Source organism: Rhincodon typus, chromosome 24 (genome assembly GCF_021869965.1).
Source record: "Rhincodon typus isolate 14 chromosome 24, sRhiTyp1.1, whole genome shotgun sequence".
Lineage (NCBI taxonomy): Eukaryota > Metazoa > Chordata > Chondrichthyes > Orectolobiformes > Rhincodontidae > Rhincodon > Rhincodon typus.
In genome coordinates this window covers 26,852,580-26,865,755 of record NC_063355.1, presented here as the reverse complement: position 1 = coordinate 26,865,755, position 13,176 = coordinate 26,852,580, and the positions used below count along the sequence as shown (strand labels likewise).

The 13,176-nt window shown below is 39.0% G+C and overlaps 1 protein-coding gene across 3 annotated transcripts in view; it reads right to left on the bottom strand.

The window, feature by feature from the left end:
• Positions 1 to 13,176, bottom strand: part of LOC109912461 (ABC transporter B family member 1-like) — a 171,954-nt gene that overhangs the window by 26,682 nt on the left and 132,096 nt on the right. For all 3 annotated transcript variants that reach the window (XM_048611177.1, XM_048611176.1, XM_048611178.1), the window contains one exon: positions 459 to 581. In XM_048611177.1, the coding sequence (XP_048467134.1) occupies positions 459 to 581 (123 nt within the window). The remainder of the gene's footprint in view (positions 1 to 458; positions 582 to 13,176) is intronic.

The following is a 13,176-nucleotide window of genomic DNA, read 5'->3' as shown; positions in this document are numbered from 1 at the left end:
CTTCATTTCACCCCTGGTTCTCTAGATCTTAAATTTAAAAAAAGTGCTGGGCTCTTAGGACATGAAATAATCTACTTGAACTAGAAGCAGAATTCTTGTTTTTATAAAAGTTGTTGATATGTTTTAAAAACAATATAGGAGTAGGTGAACAAAACTAAGCAAATAGCTCTTTCCGAAAGCTGGCACAGGTTCAACTAGCCAAAAAGGTCTGCTGTGTTGTAAAATTTCTGAATATAGCATCGAGTAGCTTCACCATTCAATTTTCTTGAAATCAATCAATATGTTGAATTCTCATTTATACTACATGAAGACCATATTTAATTTCTCATGTGTGGGCTTAATTCACAACAGAAAGGGGGTCCCTTATAGAATGCAGTATTTGACAGGACTATAGATTTTTTTTGAAAGAGAATAGAACTCCCCTCAACCCTGAAAACTACAATTCTTTCTCAACTTACCTTGGAGGCATTTCTTACAGTTGAAAGCCTGTGTGCAATTACCAAAACCGTTCTCTCTTGCATAACCCGATCAATGGCCTCTCGTACTAGGTGCTCACTTTCTGCATCCAATGCACTTGTAGCCTGGTAAACCAGAAAAATGTGTTAGAGAGAATCTGGCATGTTTTCATAATCCACTCAACATTCAATCAAATCATTTCAATGTCCACCACAGTACAATGGGACTTGGTAAATGCATAAGATTATCAGGGTTAATGTAAACCAGAGTTAAATGGAGCACTTATGTCTGAGTTATATTACATCCATTATCTATAGCAGCAGGAAGCAACTGTTATTTCACTTTAGGGCAATAAATAATAGCTAGTCAGAACTGCATTGCGTGGGTTTCTTCCCCCCCCCCCACAAAACCTTACCATGATCGCAAACACAATTGGGATCTTGACAAAAATCCACAATAGAAGAGTTCTAGCCACTATATAAAAGAATCTACAAAAGATGTTATAAGTATAATTACAATACCTTTGCCTATTATAACCAAATCAATTCTTCCAACTTATCCATACTGTTTCCTTTAAAAACAAAATAAACCCCATCAATTTGATCTGTACATATCTGATTCATTATATTAAGGATATTCAGAAGTGATAAGTCCTCAAGGGAACATCATTTGTTGGAATGGGAGAAGGGATGCAAGAAGGGGACAATTAGGGCTTTTCAACTCCAAGTCTAGAAATTGATGTGATAATGTGGTTTACATAAAATGTGGGTAATTTGGAGACATGAATTATGAATACCCAAAGATAAATCCTGCAGACACAAGCGCATAGTGGAGAACTCAATTAGAATGCAGGTTGAAGATAAAGCTACAAATGCTGCTGCACTCATTCTCTAACACATACAAAAAAAAAGTAAAATTACTAAAAGCAACATCCCAGCAAGGAACTAAACCAGAAATACCAAGCGTATTCCTGAACCAATATCGGAGGAATTTATTCGGTATTAGGGGTACATTATTTAAACTAAGAATGAAGCCCACAATTCAGGCACAAATTTGTACTCCAAGTTCTGTTAGTTTACGGAATTGAATTTTTTTGATCACACCAATATGCAAATCTAAATCTTCCATGAAGCAGTAAAATCAAGTGCTCTAGAATGGCTTTGAGAAAAGGTTTAGATTTAAAAAAAAACTTGTGTTCAAGAGTGGTGACCTGGTGCAGTTTTAATGTAACTAAAAATGTGTTTGTTAAAAAAAAACAAGCATTTTTAATCAGTAGTTAGTTTACCATTTGTGAGTAATCTTAGTTTAAATAACTGAAAATGACAAACACGATATGGAATCATTTATCAGTTTCTTTGGGGCTGTCAGTTTGAGTAGATCACATTCTTAATATCTAAATTCTTTGAACAAGTTGCTTATTAGTGTCCTGGCATTTAAAAACAAAACTATTTTAAAAGTCTACTCAAAGGTTTGCAAACCACCAATAAGCATAGACTTTTCATGGGGACAATTCAACTTGGAGATATGACCTGTTACATGAGCGAGGCTGGCTTCCAGTGTGAGTTTTTTTTAAACTAGCGAAAACGTTGGTGGGAACATGATTTGCTCTAGGAAAGTCTTAAACTTTAGTACTGGTTTGGCCAATTTTGGGTGAATTGTGTCAAGCAAATACTCAAGGCCATTAGGTTTTTTTTCAATCCTTATGAATGGACAATCATCTGTAGCTCACAATTCATGATTAATACCTTCAGCAATAACAACTAATTTAAATGCATTATATCAACCATCAATACTTTCTTTTGGTACAGGTAAATGATGTGTCAAGCAGTATGATAATTCAAACCAGTGCACTTATCTTTTAAGAGAATGTCACCTAAATCTTTGAAGCAATAGCCAGATATCCAACGTGAACTTTCATATAGACACCTGACACCTGCCACTCTTAGTTTTATGATGGATTTAATAGAGAAGGTGAAGTGAATTTAAATCTGTCTGTTGACTAAAAGGCTCTATGTAAAAATAAGGTTCAGAAACTCATTCTGCAGGAGACTATCCTTATTTTGACCGCAATTAGCAATGATAAAAATGCTACACTGCTGGAGTAGTGAGTGATCTTCTGCGCTTGAGTGGATTTGCACAATTTGAGTCAAATTGAGGAACTAATTAACTGTCCAAAAATTGACCAGTTTTTAATTCTTAGTTCTATTTTTAGAATCCATTTTCAGTATTATCTCCATTTCCCAACACTAGCTTTTACTGATAAGCATAATAGCAAACAAATAGCTCATTCAATATTTTAACCTTAAATCTATGCGGTAACTACACAAAAAATGCCTTATTGTGAAGCCTGTTCTGATACAAGAACAACACAGATTTGGATTGTATAGGTATATTTAAATAAAACAATTCCTACTACCCTTCTATGTTGAGCACAAGAAGTTTGATCTTTTCCAAAATCTAATAATCTACAGGAAATGCATGAGTTCCATAATGCATGGTAAAAACACAAACTGCAGTAGTGTTTGTGTAGATGAGGTCCTTTAATCTAGACTTTGTATCCATGTAAGCATCCACAATACAAACTAAGAGATAATATTACCACTAGCCAATCCTCAGCATCTTATGTTAGCCTTTAGCACAAGAATATTGCAGTAGTGAAGTCTTGTTTCAATTATATTGGAGCTTGGTTAGATCACACCTGGAGAACTGTGTGTAGTTTTGATCTCATTACTTCAGGAAGGATATTACTACCATAGAGGGAGTGCAACAAAGGTTCATCAGACTTGTTCCCAGGATGGTACGACTGTCCTATGAAAAGAGATTTAGCAAACTGGGCTGGTATTCTCAACAGATTTAAAGAGTGGGAAGTAGTCTCGCTGAAACTTATAAATGACTTAAAGGGATAGACAGGCTAGATGCGAGTAAGATGTCTCCCCTAATTGGGGAATCTAGAACTGAGGTCACATTTTAAAAATAAGGGATAACAAGATGTAGAGTTAGATGAACACAGCAGGCCAAGCAGTATCAGAGGAGCAGGAAAGCTGACGTTTCGGGTCGAGACCCTTGGCTCTACAGCTTGTTATCTCAGATTCCCCAGCATCGGCAGTTCCTACTATCTCTGTAACAATTTTAACCCCACTGCGAAGCCATTTTCTGAAGAAGGGTCTCGACCCGAAACATCAGCTTTCCTGCTCCTCTGATGCTGCTTGGCCTGCTGTGTTCATCCAGCTCTACACCTTGTTATCTCAGATTCTCCAGCATCGGCAGTTCCTACTATCTCCTTAAAAATAAGGGGGTTGTCATCTAGGTCCAAGATGAAGAGAATTTGCTTTTACTCAGAGGGTTGTGAACCTTTGAAATTCTCTACCACTGGAAGGCTGGGAGATTCTTGCAGAATAGATTGGACAAAAAGCATTGAAGTGTTCGATTAGTCATGATTGTTTGAATGGCAGGGCAGGCTTAATAGACTATACCTGTTCATATTTTACACTCACATTCACTTTTCTTGAGAAATTTTCCCTTTCAATTTGCTACGTAATAACAATTTTAGACAAATAGGCACAGTTGGTAATTCAGACCCCGGAATATGTCATATCAGTCAATTAGATCATGGCTGAACTGTGACCTCAGTGTTAACTTCCTTATCCCTAGAATCCCTAAAACACCTTTCACAACAAAAAGAAAAACGATTCTCTGTCTTGAAAATTTCAGCTGGTCTGGTACTTAATATTTTGAAAGAATAGAAAAGATGGTGAAAATCTGGTTACTAAGGAAAAATCGTTCCTTATTTTACTCTTAACCGACTTAGCTCTAAGTTTATTACGTCCCTTCATATTGGTTTACCAATTTTGCTCAATGCCTACACTTTTTTCATTGCATTACAATGACACCCACACCCTAGCTAATGAACAGTGCTCTTGGAGTGTCAGGATTTCCAAAACACTTTGGCAGCAGACCAAGAAAATCATAGCCTTGTTGCCCACCACTTTGATTGCAGGCACAATTACTGTCCAGTTCCATTAATATGAAGTATTTTTGAATTAAAAATGTTCAAATTATCCAGCAATAAAGTTAAGGTTAATCCACTGGAGAAAAACAGCAGACAGATGCTCTACAGAACAAAACAATGTATCAAGAATTATGCATCTCCAAATTGACAGGAATTGACTATACGTGCCAAATGAATCAAATTTCTGACTTAGTAGATAGACAAGATATTTTGTGCAGATTATTTTGAATGATAAACATTTGTATGGTGCATTTTCAGTTTTCCTACTTCTATTCACATCTTTGATGATCCTTAATACTGATTGTTGTCTGGTAATGGCCATCACATATTGATTTGAGGTCGGTAGGCTTCCTAAAGTTGCTTCCTCCTTAATCTGCAGGACCGCAGCAGTCAGAATCCTCTTAGCAGCTCATGAAACCTCTTAGTAACAGTTCTTCATATGAGACTAATTTAATGTGGATTTGGCAATTACAACTAAACCTGCTGCTGTCTCTGAGATAGTAGGAACTGCAGATGCTGGAGAATCTGAGATAAGAAGGTGTAGAGCTGGATGAACACAGCAGGCCAAGCAGCATCAGAGGAGCAGGAAGGCTGACGTTTCGGGCCTAGATCCTTCTTCAGAAATGGGGGAGGGGAAGGGGGTTCTGAAATAAATAGGGAGAGATGGGGAGGCGGATAGAAGATGGATAGAGAAGGTAGGTGGAGAGGAGACAGACAGGCCAATGAGGTGGGGAGTTAGGGAGGGGATAGGTCAGTCGAGGGAGGACGGACAGGTCAAGGGGGCGGGATGAGGCTAGTAGGTAGGAGATGGGGGTGGGGCTTGAGGTGGGAGGAGGGGATAGGTGGGAGGAAGGACAGGTTAAGGAGGCGGGGACAAGCTGGGCTGGTTTTGGGATGCGGTTGGGGGAGGGGAGATTTTGAAGCTTGTGAAGTCCACATTGATACCATTGGGCTGCAGGGTTCCCAAGTGGAACACGAGGTGCTGTTCCTGCAACCTTCGGGTCGCATTGTTGTGGCACTGCAGGAGGCCCAGGATGGACATGTTGTCTGAGGAATGGGAGGGGGAGTTGAAGTGGTTCGTGACTAGGAGGTGCAGTTGTTTAGTGCGAACCGAGCGTAGGTGTTCTGCAAAGCGGTCCCCAAGCCTCCGCTTGGTTTCCCTGATGTAGAGGAGGCCACAACGGGAACAGCGGATACAGTATATCACGTTAGCAGATGTGCAAGTGAACATCTGCTTGATGTGGAATGTCTTCTTGGGGTCTGGGATGGGGGTGAGGGGGGAGGTGTAGGGGCAGGTGTAGCACTTCCTGCGGTTGCAGGGAAAAGTGCCAGGTGTGGTGGGGCTGGAGGGGAGTGTGGAGTGGACAAGGGAGTCACGGAAAGAGTGGTCCCTCTGGAAAGCAGATAAGGGTGGGGAGGGAAAAATGTCTTTGGTGGTGGGGTTGGATTGCAGATGGCGGAAGTGTCGGAGGATAATGTGTTGGATCCGGAGGTTGGTGGGGTGGTACGTGAGGACGAGGGGGATTCTGTTTTGGTTGTTATTGAGGGGAGGGGGTGTGAGGGATGAGTTGCAGGAAATGCGGGAGATACAGTTGAGGGCGTTCTCGACCACTGAGGGGGGGAATTTGCGGTCCTGGATAAACGAGGACATCTGAGATGTTCGGCAGTGGAATGCCTCATCCTGGGAGTAGATGTGGCGGAGGCGAAGGAATTGGGAATAGGAAATAGGGAATGGCATTTTTAGGGATGGTCGAGGAGGTGTATTCAGTTTATTCAGTTATTCAGTTCATCCAGCTCTACACTTTGTTATCTGCTGCTGTCTCTGTGTGGTTAAAAAAAAATCAGCCAATTTTTAGGGATATCATTGGACATAAATCTGAAATGGTAATCTGACTTCATCTCTTTCCCTAAACGAGTGATATGGAAGCAAGTAGTACCCCATCGATGTCAAGGTCAGGATCATCTGGTATACAACATTTGGGTCAAACCATCTAACCTTTCGTTCTATGCAACTTAGTATTATGCCAAGTCGTGTAATACCAGCTAAGCTAATGGCAGTATTTAAGAAGTACAGAACTTCAGACATAGATAATGCAGACAGATTCAGGGAAGCTATTTTGCATTTATTTTTGGGTAACTGAGTAATTAATGCTAATTAAGTGTGGCAATCCCAAAATTAAACTGGTAGCTTCAAGCATGAAAAGTTCAAGTTGGCTTTATCCAGTGTCCAGCTTCAGCTTGAACACTTTGTCTGAAAGGAGAACAAAAAAATTGTCACTGCCCAATTTGTTCAATGTTACAGCAACAATGTAAATTGCTAGTTCAGCTGATTTTAAGTGTAATGAGCAATATGATGCCACAGCCACACATTATCTAACAATAGCCTCCATTAAATAAATTCCAGTCAGCTCCTTTTCAGTACTATTTACTTATGGGTGCAATTTTATTCTGAGTTTAAACAAAATGTTCAGGAAAAAACGTGCTAATTCTATTTTTCAAGACATGTTACATTCTGAACAAGCTTGTACAAAGTTACGATTTCTCTTTTCTATAACATTTTTATTCATCAACTTGGACTTAATTTTCAACTATGAATTTTATCGCCATACATGCTAAAACCAATTTGGAAAACATAGCTGATTCAAAAGTGTTTAATTTTTACAGAATATTTTATTAACTGATTTGACCAACAACTGAAGTTAAAACTAAATTAAAATAAATCACTTACACTGATCACATTTCTACAGCTGGAGATTTTGACTTTCATAATAGTAGTTTTCGGACAACTTGAATTCTATTTAAGTAGTAGTACTGGCTTCCTAATTTATTTTTTACATGTAAATTCATAGAAAACAGTTTATAAGTCAGTTTGTTTTAAAATACTGGTCAATTTATAACACAAATCATACACAGTAATTGGCTGCACATTTCTACCCAACAAAAAAAAAACTTTCATTAATTAGCTGTTCAATAATCAGGCCCTTGAGTATACACCAGCATTGCTGTAAAGGATGTACATGGGTGTATACTTTGTAATATATTGTGGAAAAATATCAAATCAAACTCACACAGAATCTGAATCTCACCGTGTTACATGGTGATCCCCACCATGTAATACAAGCTAAGTGTTCTTTTTTTATATTTCATAATTTAAGAGCACATGAAAATATTAACAGATATCTACCATTGAAAACTATCACCAAACTTATTTCATGTACTACCGTTATATTTCTATTGCTGATATAATGAGACCAAACATAAAACAGGCAATGACATTAATGAATAATGAGTGCTCTCAGGGTGGTGGGCAGTAAATGATGGAAATGCCCAGCTGCTCTGTTTGTATCTGAAGAACTGAAATACATGAACACTTTGGACATGTTAATATCACTAGACTTTAACTGGCCAGCAATTTTTATGCATATTGTAGCATTTTGTTCAGGTTTAAAAAATTTCCATTTCTGAAACAGAATTAACATTTTATGCGGCTTACATCCTCAAATACTTTATAGCCGCAACAATGTTTTACCCAGTTTTCTAGTCAACCCATTCAGAGATGCCATTACGCATCACTGGACCAGGTGGGACTTGAACCTGTGCCTCCTGGTCCAGATGCAGGGACACTACTACTGAGCCACAAGAGTGCAATATTTAAGTAATTCGCAACATGTGGAAGCAATTTTAGAGATTAATTTAATGACTTGCAGAGAATTCTCAAGGCAGTTTCCATGAAACAATTCCTCCAGAATCAGTAAAAATGATTACACAATATCTTTACACCTTAGTATGCATTAAAGGGTGAATGACTAATTTCAGACACATGCTACAAGGTCCAAGGAGAACTTTGCCGACACAAGGCACGATGAGCTTCAGATTTACAAGTCAACATTTTCATAACTCTTTGCTATTCTCTGTATTGCAAATCATCACAATGTATTTTGATTTCACAGTTTGTCTTCATTTTGACTCCACTGAGGGCAAGTTATTTTTGTGATATCACATCACAATCAAAATGAATATTTCAAAGGACTATGCTGCATGTTAGAGAAGCGTTTTAATGTAAAACAAAGTCTTTTGCTCTCACAAAAAATACATAATTCCAAAAATGGCAATATTCTTTCCTAAATATACAAATAAATTACTAATTTGATTAAAAAAAGGAACAGCTTCATTAATTTATTATTCAAATCTCAGTACTCTTGTATTTGCTTTACAGAATATATGATTTTCTTAAACATTATCTTTTTCATTATTTTACACAGGGTGTAGATTTAAAATGGACTCTAGAAGAAATACAGCACATCAACTTTGAATGGTTATTGTTTAAATATCTGACTATTTCATTCTAAATGTTGATATTAATTAGTAGTCAATATCTGTTAATACCAATCTGCAGGAAAAAAAATGTACATTTTGTTGAAATGAATTGTTTTATTTGTATTCATTTTTGTGGGATGTGGGCGTCACTGGCTGGCCAGCATTTATTGCCCAAGTTGCTCTTGACAAGGTGGTGGTGAGCTGCCTTCTTGAACCGCTGCAGTCCACCTGCTGTGGATTGACGCACAAAGCCATTAGGGAGAGAATTCCAAGATTTTGACCCAGCGACGGTGAAGGAACAGTGGATATGTTTCCAAGTCAGGATGGTGAGTGGCTTGGAGAGGAACTTGAAGTTTATTCAACTCATCATATTTAGCTCTATGATTTTAATTCAAGACATATTTAATGAAATTTCTTTGCTTTTTAAAAAAATTGGGAGGATAACAAAACCAGGAGTTGACTACTTAGATACCATCATCTTAATTTATTCAGAAATAATTTTGTTCAATTATGGCAAGGAAACTGTTACTGCTATGACAATGCTCTTACATTATAGAGATCTAATTTGATTTTGATTTTATTGTCACATGTATTTTACAGTAAGAATACAAAATAGTGAAAAGTTTTCATTTGTCGCCATGAAATTGTGCCGTTTTGAATAATTAAAGAATAAAGGAAAAACAAAGATGTAGTTTGAAGAGAGTCCATCAGTCCTGAGCTAGCTCATCACCGTTAATGACACCTGTGCCACATCCCTCCTCCAATGCTTTGTCGCCATCTACACTGGAGCCAACCAACATCGAAGTCACCAAATCTCAGGGGCCACCTTTACTGCTGTACTGATACTCCTCAGCCATTGCCTCGCAGCCTGTGCCAGACCAACCATTGTCAGAGTCACGTCCCCCACTGCTGGGCCCACCTCATTGACGTTGCTGTGATACCTTTCTGCCACCATATTGCCATCGCCAGTGCTGGACCCAAACAGCAACAAAGTTGTCAATCGTCAGGAGCTATCTTTTGTCGCTGGGCCTACCTTGCCGATGTGGCAACTACCGATTCCAGGTCCTGTATTTGCTCTAGAAAACTACGGGCTCACTCCCCTCTGTGTTGGGCCCACTAATGGTCCGTGCCCTGGGCCTGGCTCAAGGACGCTTGACATCCGTGCACTGGATCCGGCTCGAGATCCGCGTCCTGGGTTCTTGCCACTGCTGCCAACGTCCAAGCTCAGGTAAAGGTAAGCAAGTTAAAAGAGAAGAGTGGGAACAAAAAGAAAAAGAAAAAGAAAAGCAGTAGGAGCAGATGAGCTCCAGCCAGGAGCCCTACTCCACCACTATCTTGGACCATTTAAATACTTAAAAGAAATAAAATGATCCTTGGAAACCCACAAGTCCAATTCCCATAAAAGCACTTAATTTGTATTGATATTAAATGGTTTATAACATTTAACAGGTAACGGGAGGCAATGGTTAGTGATATTATCACTTGAGTATTAATCGAGAGATCTAGGTAATGTTCTGGGGACTTCAGTTTGAATCCCATCATGGCAGATGGTGGAATTTGAATTCAACAATAATCTGGAAATAAGAGTCTAATGATGACCTTGAATCCATTGCAATGGAAAAAACCCATCTAGTTCACTAAATTTCCTTTAGGGAAGGAAATCTATCATCCTTACCTGGCCTGGCCTACGTGTGACTCCAGACTCACAGCAATGTGGTTGACTCTAAACTGCCTTTTGGGCAATTAGGGATGGGAAATTAATGTGATTCAGCCAGTATCAACCACATCCCATGAATGAATAAAGAAAAATAGGAGTGTTTCTATATCTATCCTACTTATTGTTCTCCAGAATTCTTGCCCCAAATCTTGGAATGTATTTGCTGAATTTAATAAAACCCTTACACAATATAATGCTTACTTCCAGTTAAAGTACAATTTAACTCTTATTTAGTAGTCAATAGTTTATAAAGCTTTCAGAATCTACATAAAGGCACATGACCTCCAATTGCCGAGAGATGATTCGCAATGATTATCTTTCAAGCATGGTACTTTATGATGTAATAATCCTCACTAAGCTATTTTGAGGAATCATAAATTGGAACCATGTTGACTTTCAAGCGCAGAAATAAAAGTCTAATGTTAATCGTAAGCCAAAAAACAAACAGGCAAGCAGGAACACAACTTATAGTTGTATAAAAATATTAATGAAAAAAAATTCCCAAGGTGATTCAGAAGGGAATTATAAAACCAGACATGACACTGAAGCATGTAATGAGATACTATGGCATGAGTAGGTCAAAAGCCACTCCTTTGACCACAGATTTAACAGATTGCGTGTTAAAGGGTGAAAGCAAATTAGACAGCCGGAATGTTTTATGAAAGATATTCCCAGGCTTAGGGACTAGACAGCTGAAGACACTGTCACCAATGGTGGAACTCAAAACCAGGGATGCATAAAATGTTGTAATTAGAAGAATATAGATCTTCTGGAGAGTTGTAGGCTGAAGGACGTTCACGATTGAGGGGGATCAGCTCATGAGGCAGATTTGAAAAGAAGGATTTCAAAATGAACATGTTATTTAACGAAAAGCCAACGGAAATGAGGGAGCACAGAAGTGGACGGTGCAGAAGATTTGAAAAAGTATTAGAACACAGATGGCAGGACTTTTGGTGATTTCAAGTTTACAAAGCATAGAATGTCACAGATCAAACAAGAGTATGTTGGAATACAGACAGAATCATACAGCACAGAAACAGACCCTTCGGTCCAACTCATCCACACCAACCAGGCATCACAATCTCAGCTAGTCTCATTTGTCATCATTTGGCCCATATCCCCCTAAACCCTTCCTATTCACATACTCAGTGTCACCTTTTGCATGCTGTAACTGTACCCACCACCACCACTTCCTCATACAGTTCATTCCATACATGCACTACCCTGTGTGGAAAAGTTGCCCCTCATGTCCTTTTTAAATCTATCCCCTCTCACCTTAAACCTATGACATCTAGTTTTGGACTCCTCCACTCTATCCAAGCTCCTCATGATTTTATAAACCTCTATAAGGTCACCTCTCAGCCTCTGATGCTCCAGGGAAAAATCCTCCAGCCTATTCAGCCTCTCTCTATTACTCAAACCCTCCAATCTTGGCAACATCCTTCTAAAATTTTTCTGCACCCCCTCAAGTTTTAACAACTTCCTTTCCATTGAAAAGCAACCAGAATTGTATGCTGTACTCCAAAAGTGGCCTACCCAATGTCTGTAAAGCTGCAACATGACATCCCAACTCCTATATTCAATGTTCTGACCAATGAAGGCAAGCTTGCCAAACACCTGCTTCACCACCCTGTCTACCTGCATTTCCACTTTAAAGGAACTGTGTACCTGCGCCCCTAGGTCTCTTTGTTGAATCAAGTTTCAAAAAAATTTAAACAAAACCAAACAAGTGTCAATGACACAACTAATCCTACATTGAATTACTTACCCAATTGTATTTCAATAATTTCGATCATCAAGTGATGTACTTTTTTTTATATACTTACACTAAATGATCACAAAACAGGAACACTTGACATCAACACCAACTTGCACAATACAAGAACACCACATAGATTAGAAGGTAATTAGGAATGATCAATTGATTTGAATTAAAACGGATCATGCAATCTTATGGCAACTTTATCATGGCAACCATAAAGACAACTCGTTCATGGGTAACAAAACAGAAGTTACTGAAAGAGCTCAGCAAGTCAGGTAGCATCTGTGAAGAACAAATCACAGTTAACATTTCGGGTCTGATGACCCTTCCTCAGAACTGATGGTAGCTACAAAAACATTAGTTTATATGCAGAAGGGGGAGGCGTTGGACAGTAAACGATAGGTGGGGATAGAGCCCAAAGAGAGAGAAGAGCAGTTGGACAGACAAAGGAATTGATAACGATCTACCTAGGAGGGTGATTAGTTGTTAATGGAGGCTGTTAGTGACTAACAATAGGTAGTGTGTAATGGCAGACTATGTGATAACAAGGCCTGATATGGGGGGTAGGGGGCTAGGACATGGGACAGTTTAGGCCCTAAAATTATTGAATTTCATATTGAGTCCAGAGGGCTGCAGGGTCCCCAAATGGAAACTGAGGTGTTGTTCTTCCAGCTTGCGCTGAGCTTCACTGGAAGCACTGCAGCAAGCCTGAAACAGATGTTGGCTAAGGAACAGGATGGTGTGTTAAAGTGGCAGGCAACTGGAAGCTCAGGGTCTTTTTTGTGAGCAGAGTGTAGATGTTCTGCAAAGCGGTCACCCAGTCTATGCTTCGTTTCCCCAATGTAGAGGAGACCACATTGTGAGCAGCGAATGCAGTAGACTAGATTCTGGGAAGTGCAGATGAAGTGTTGCTTC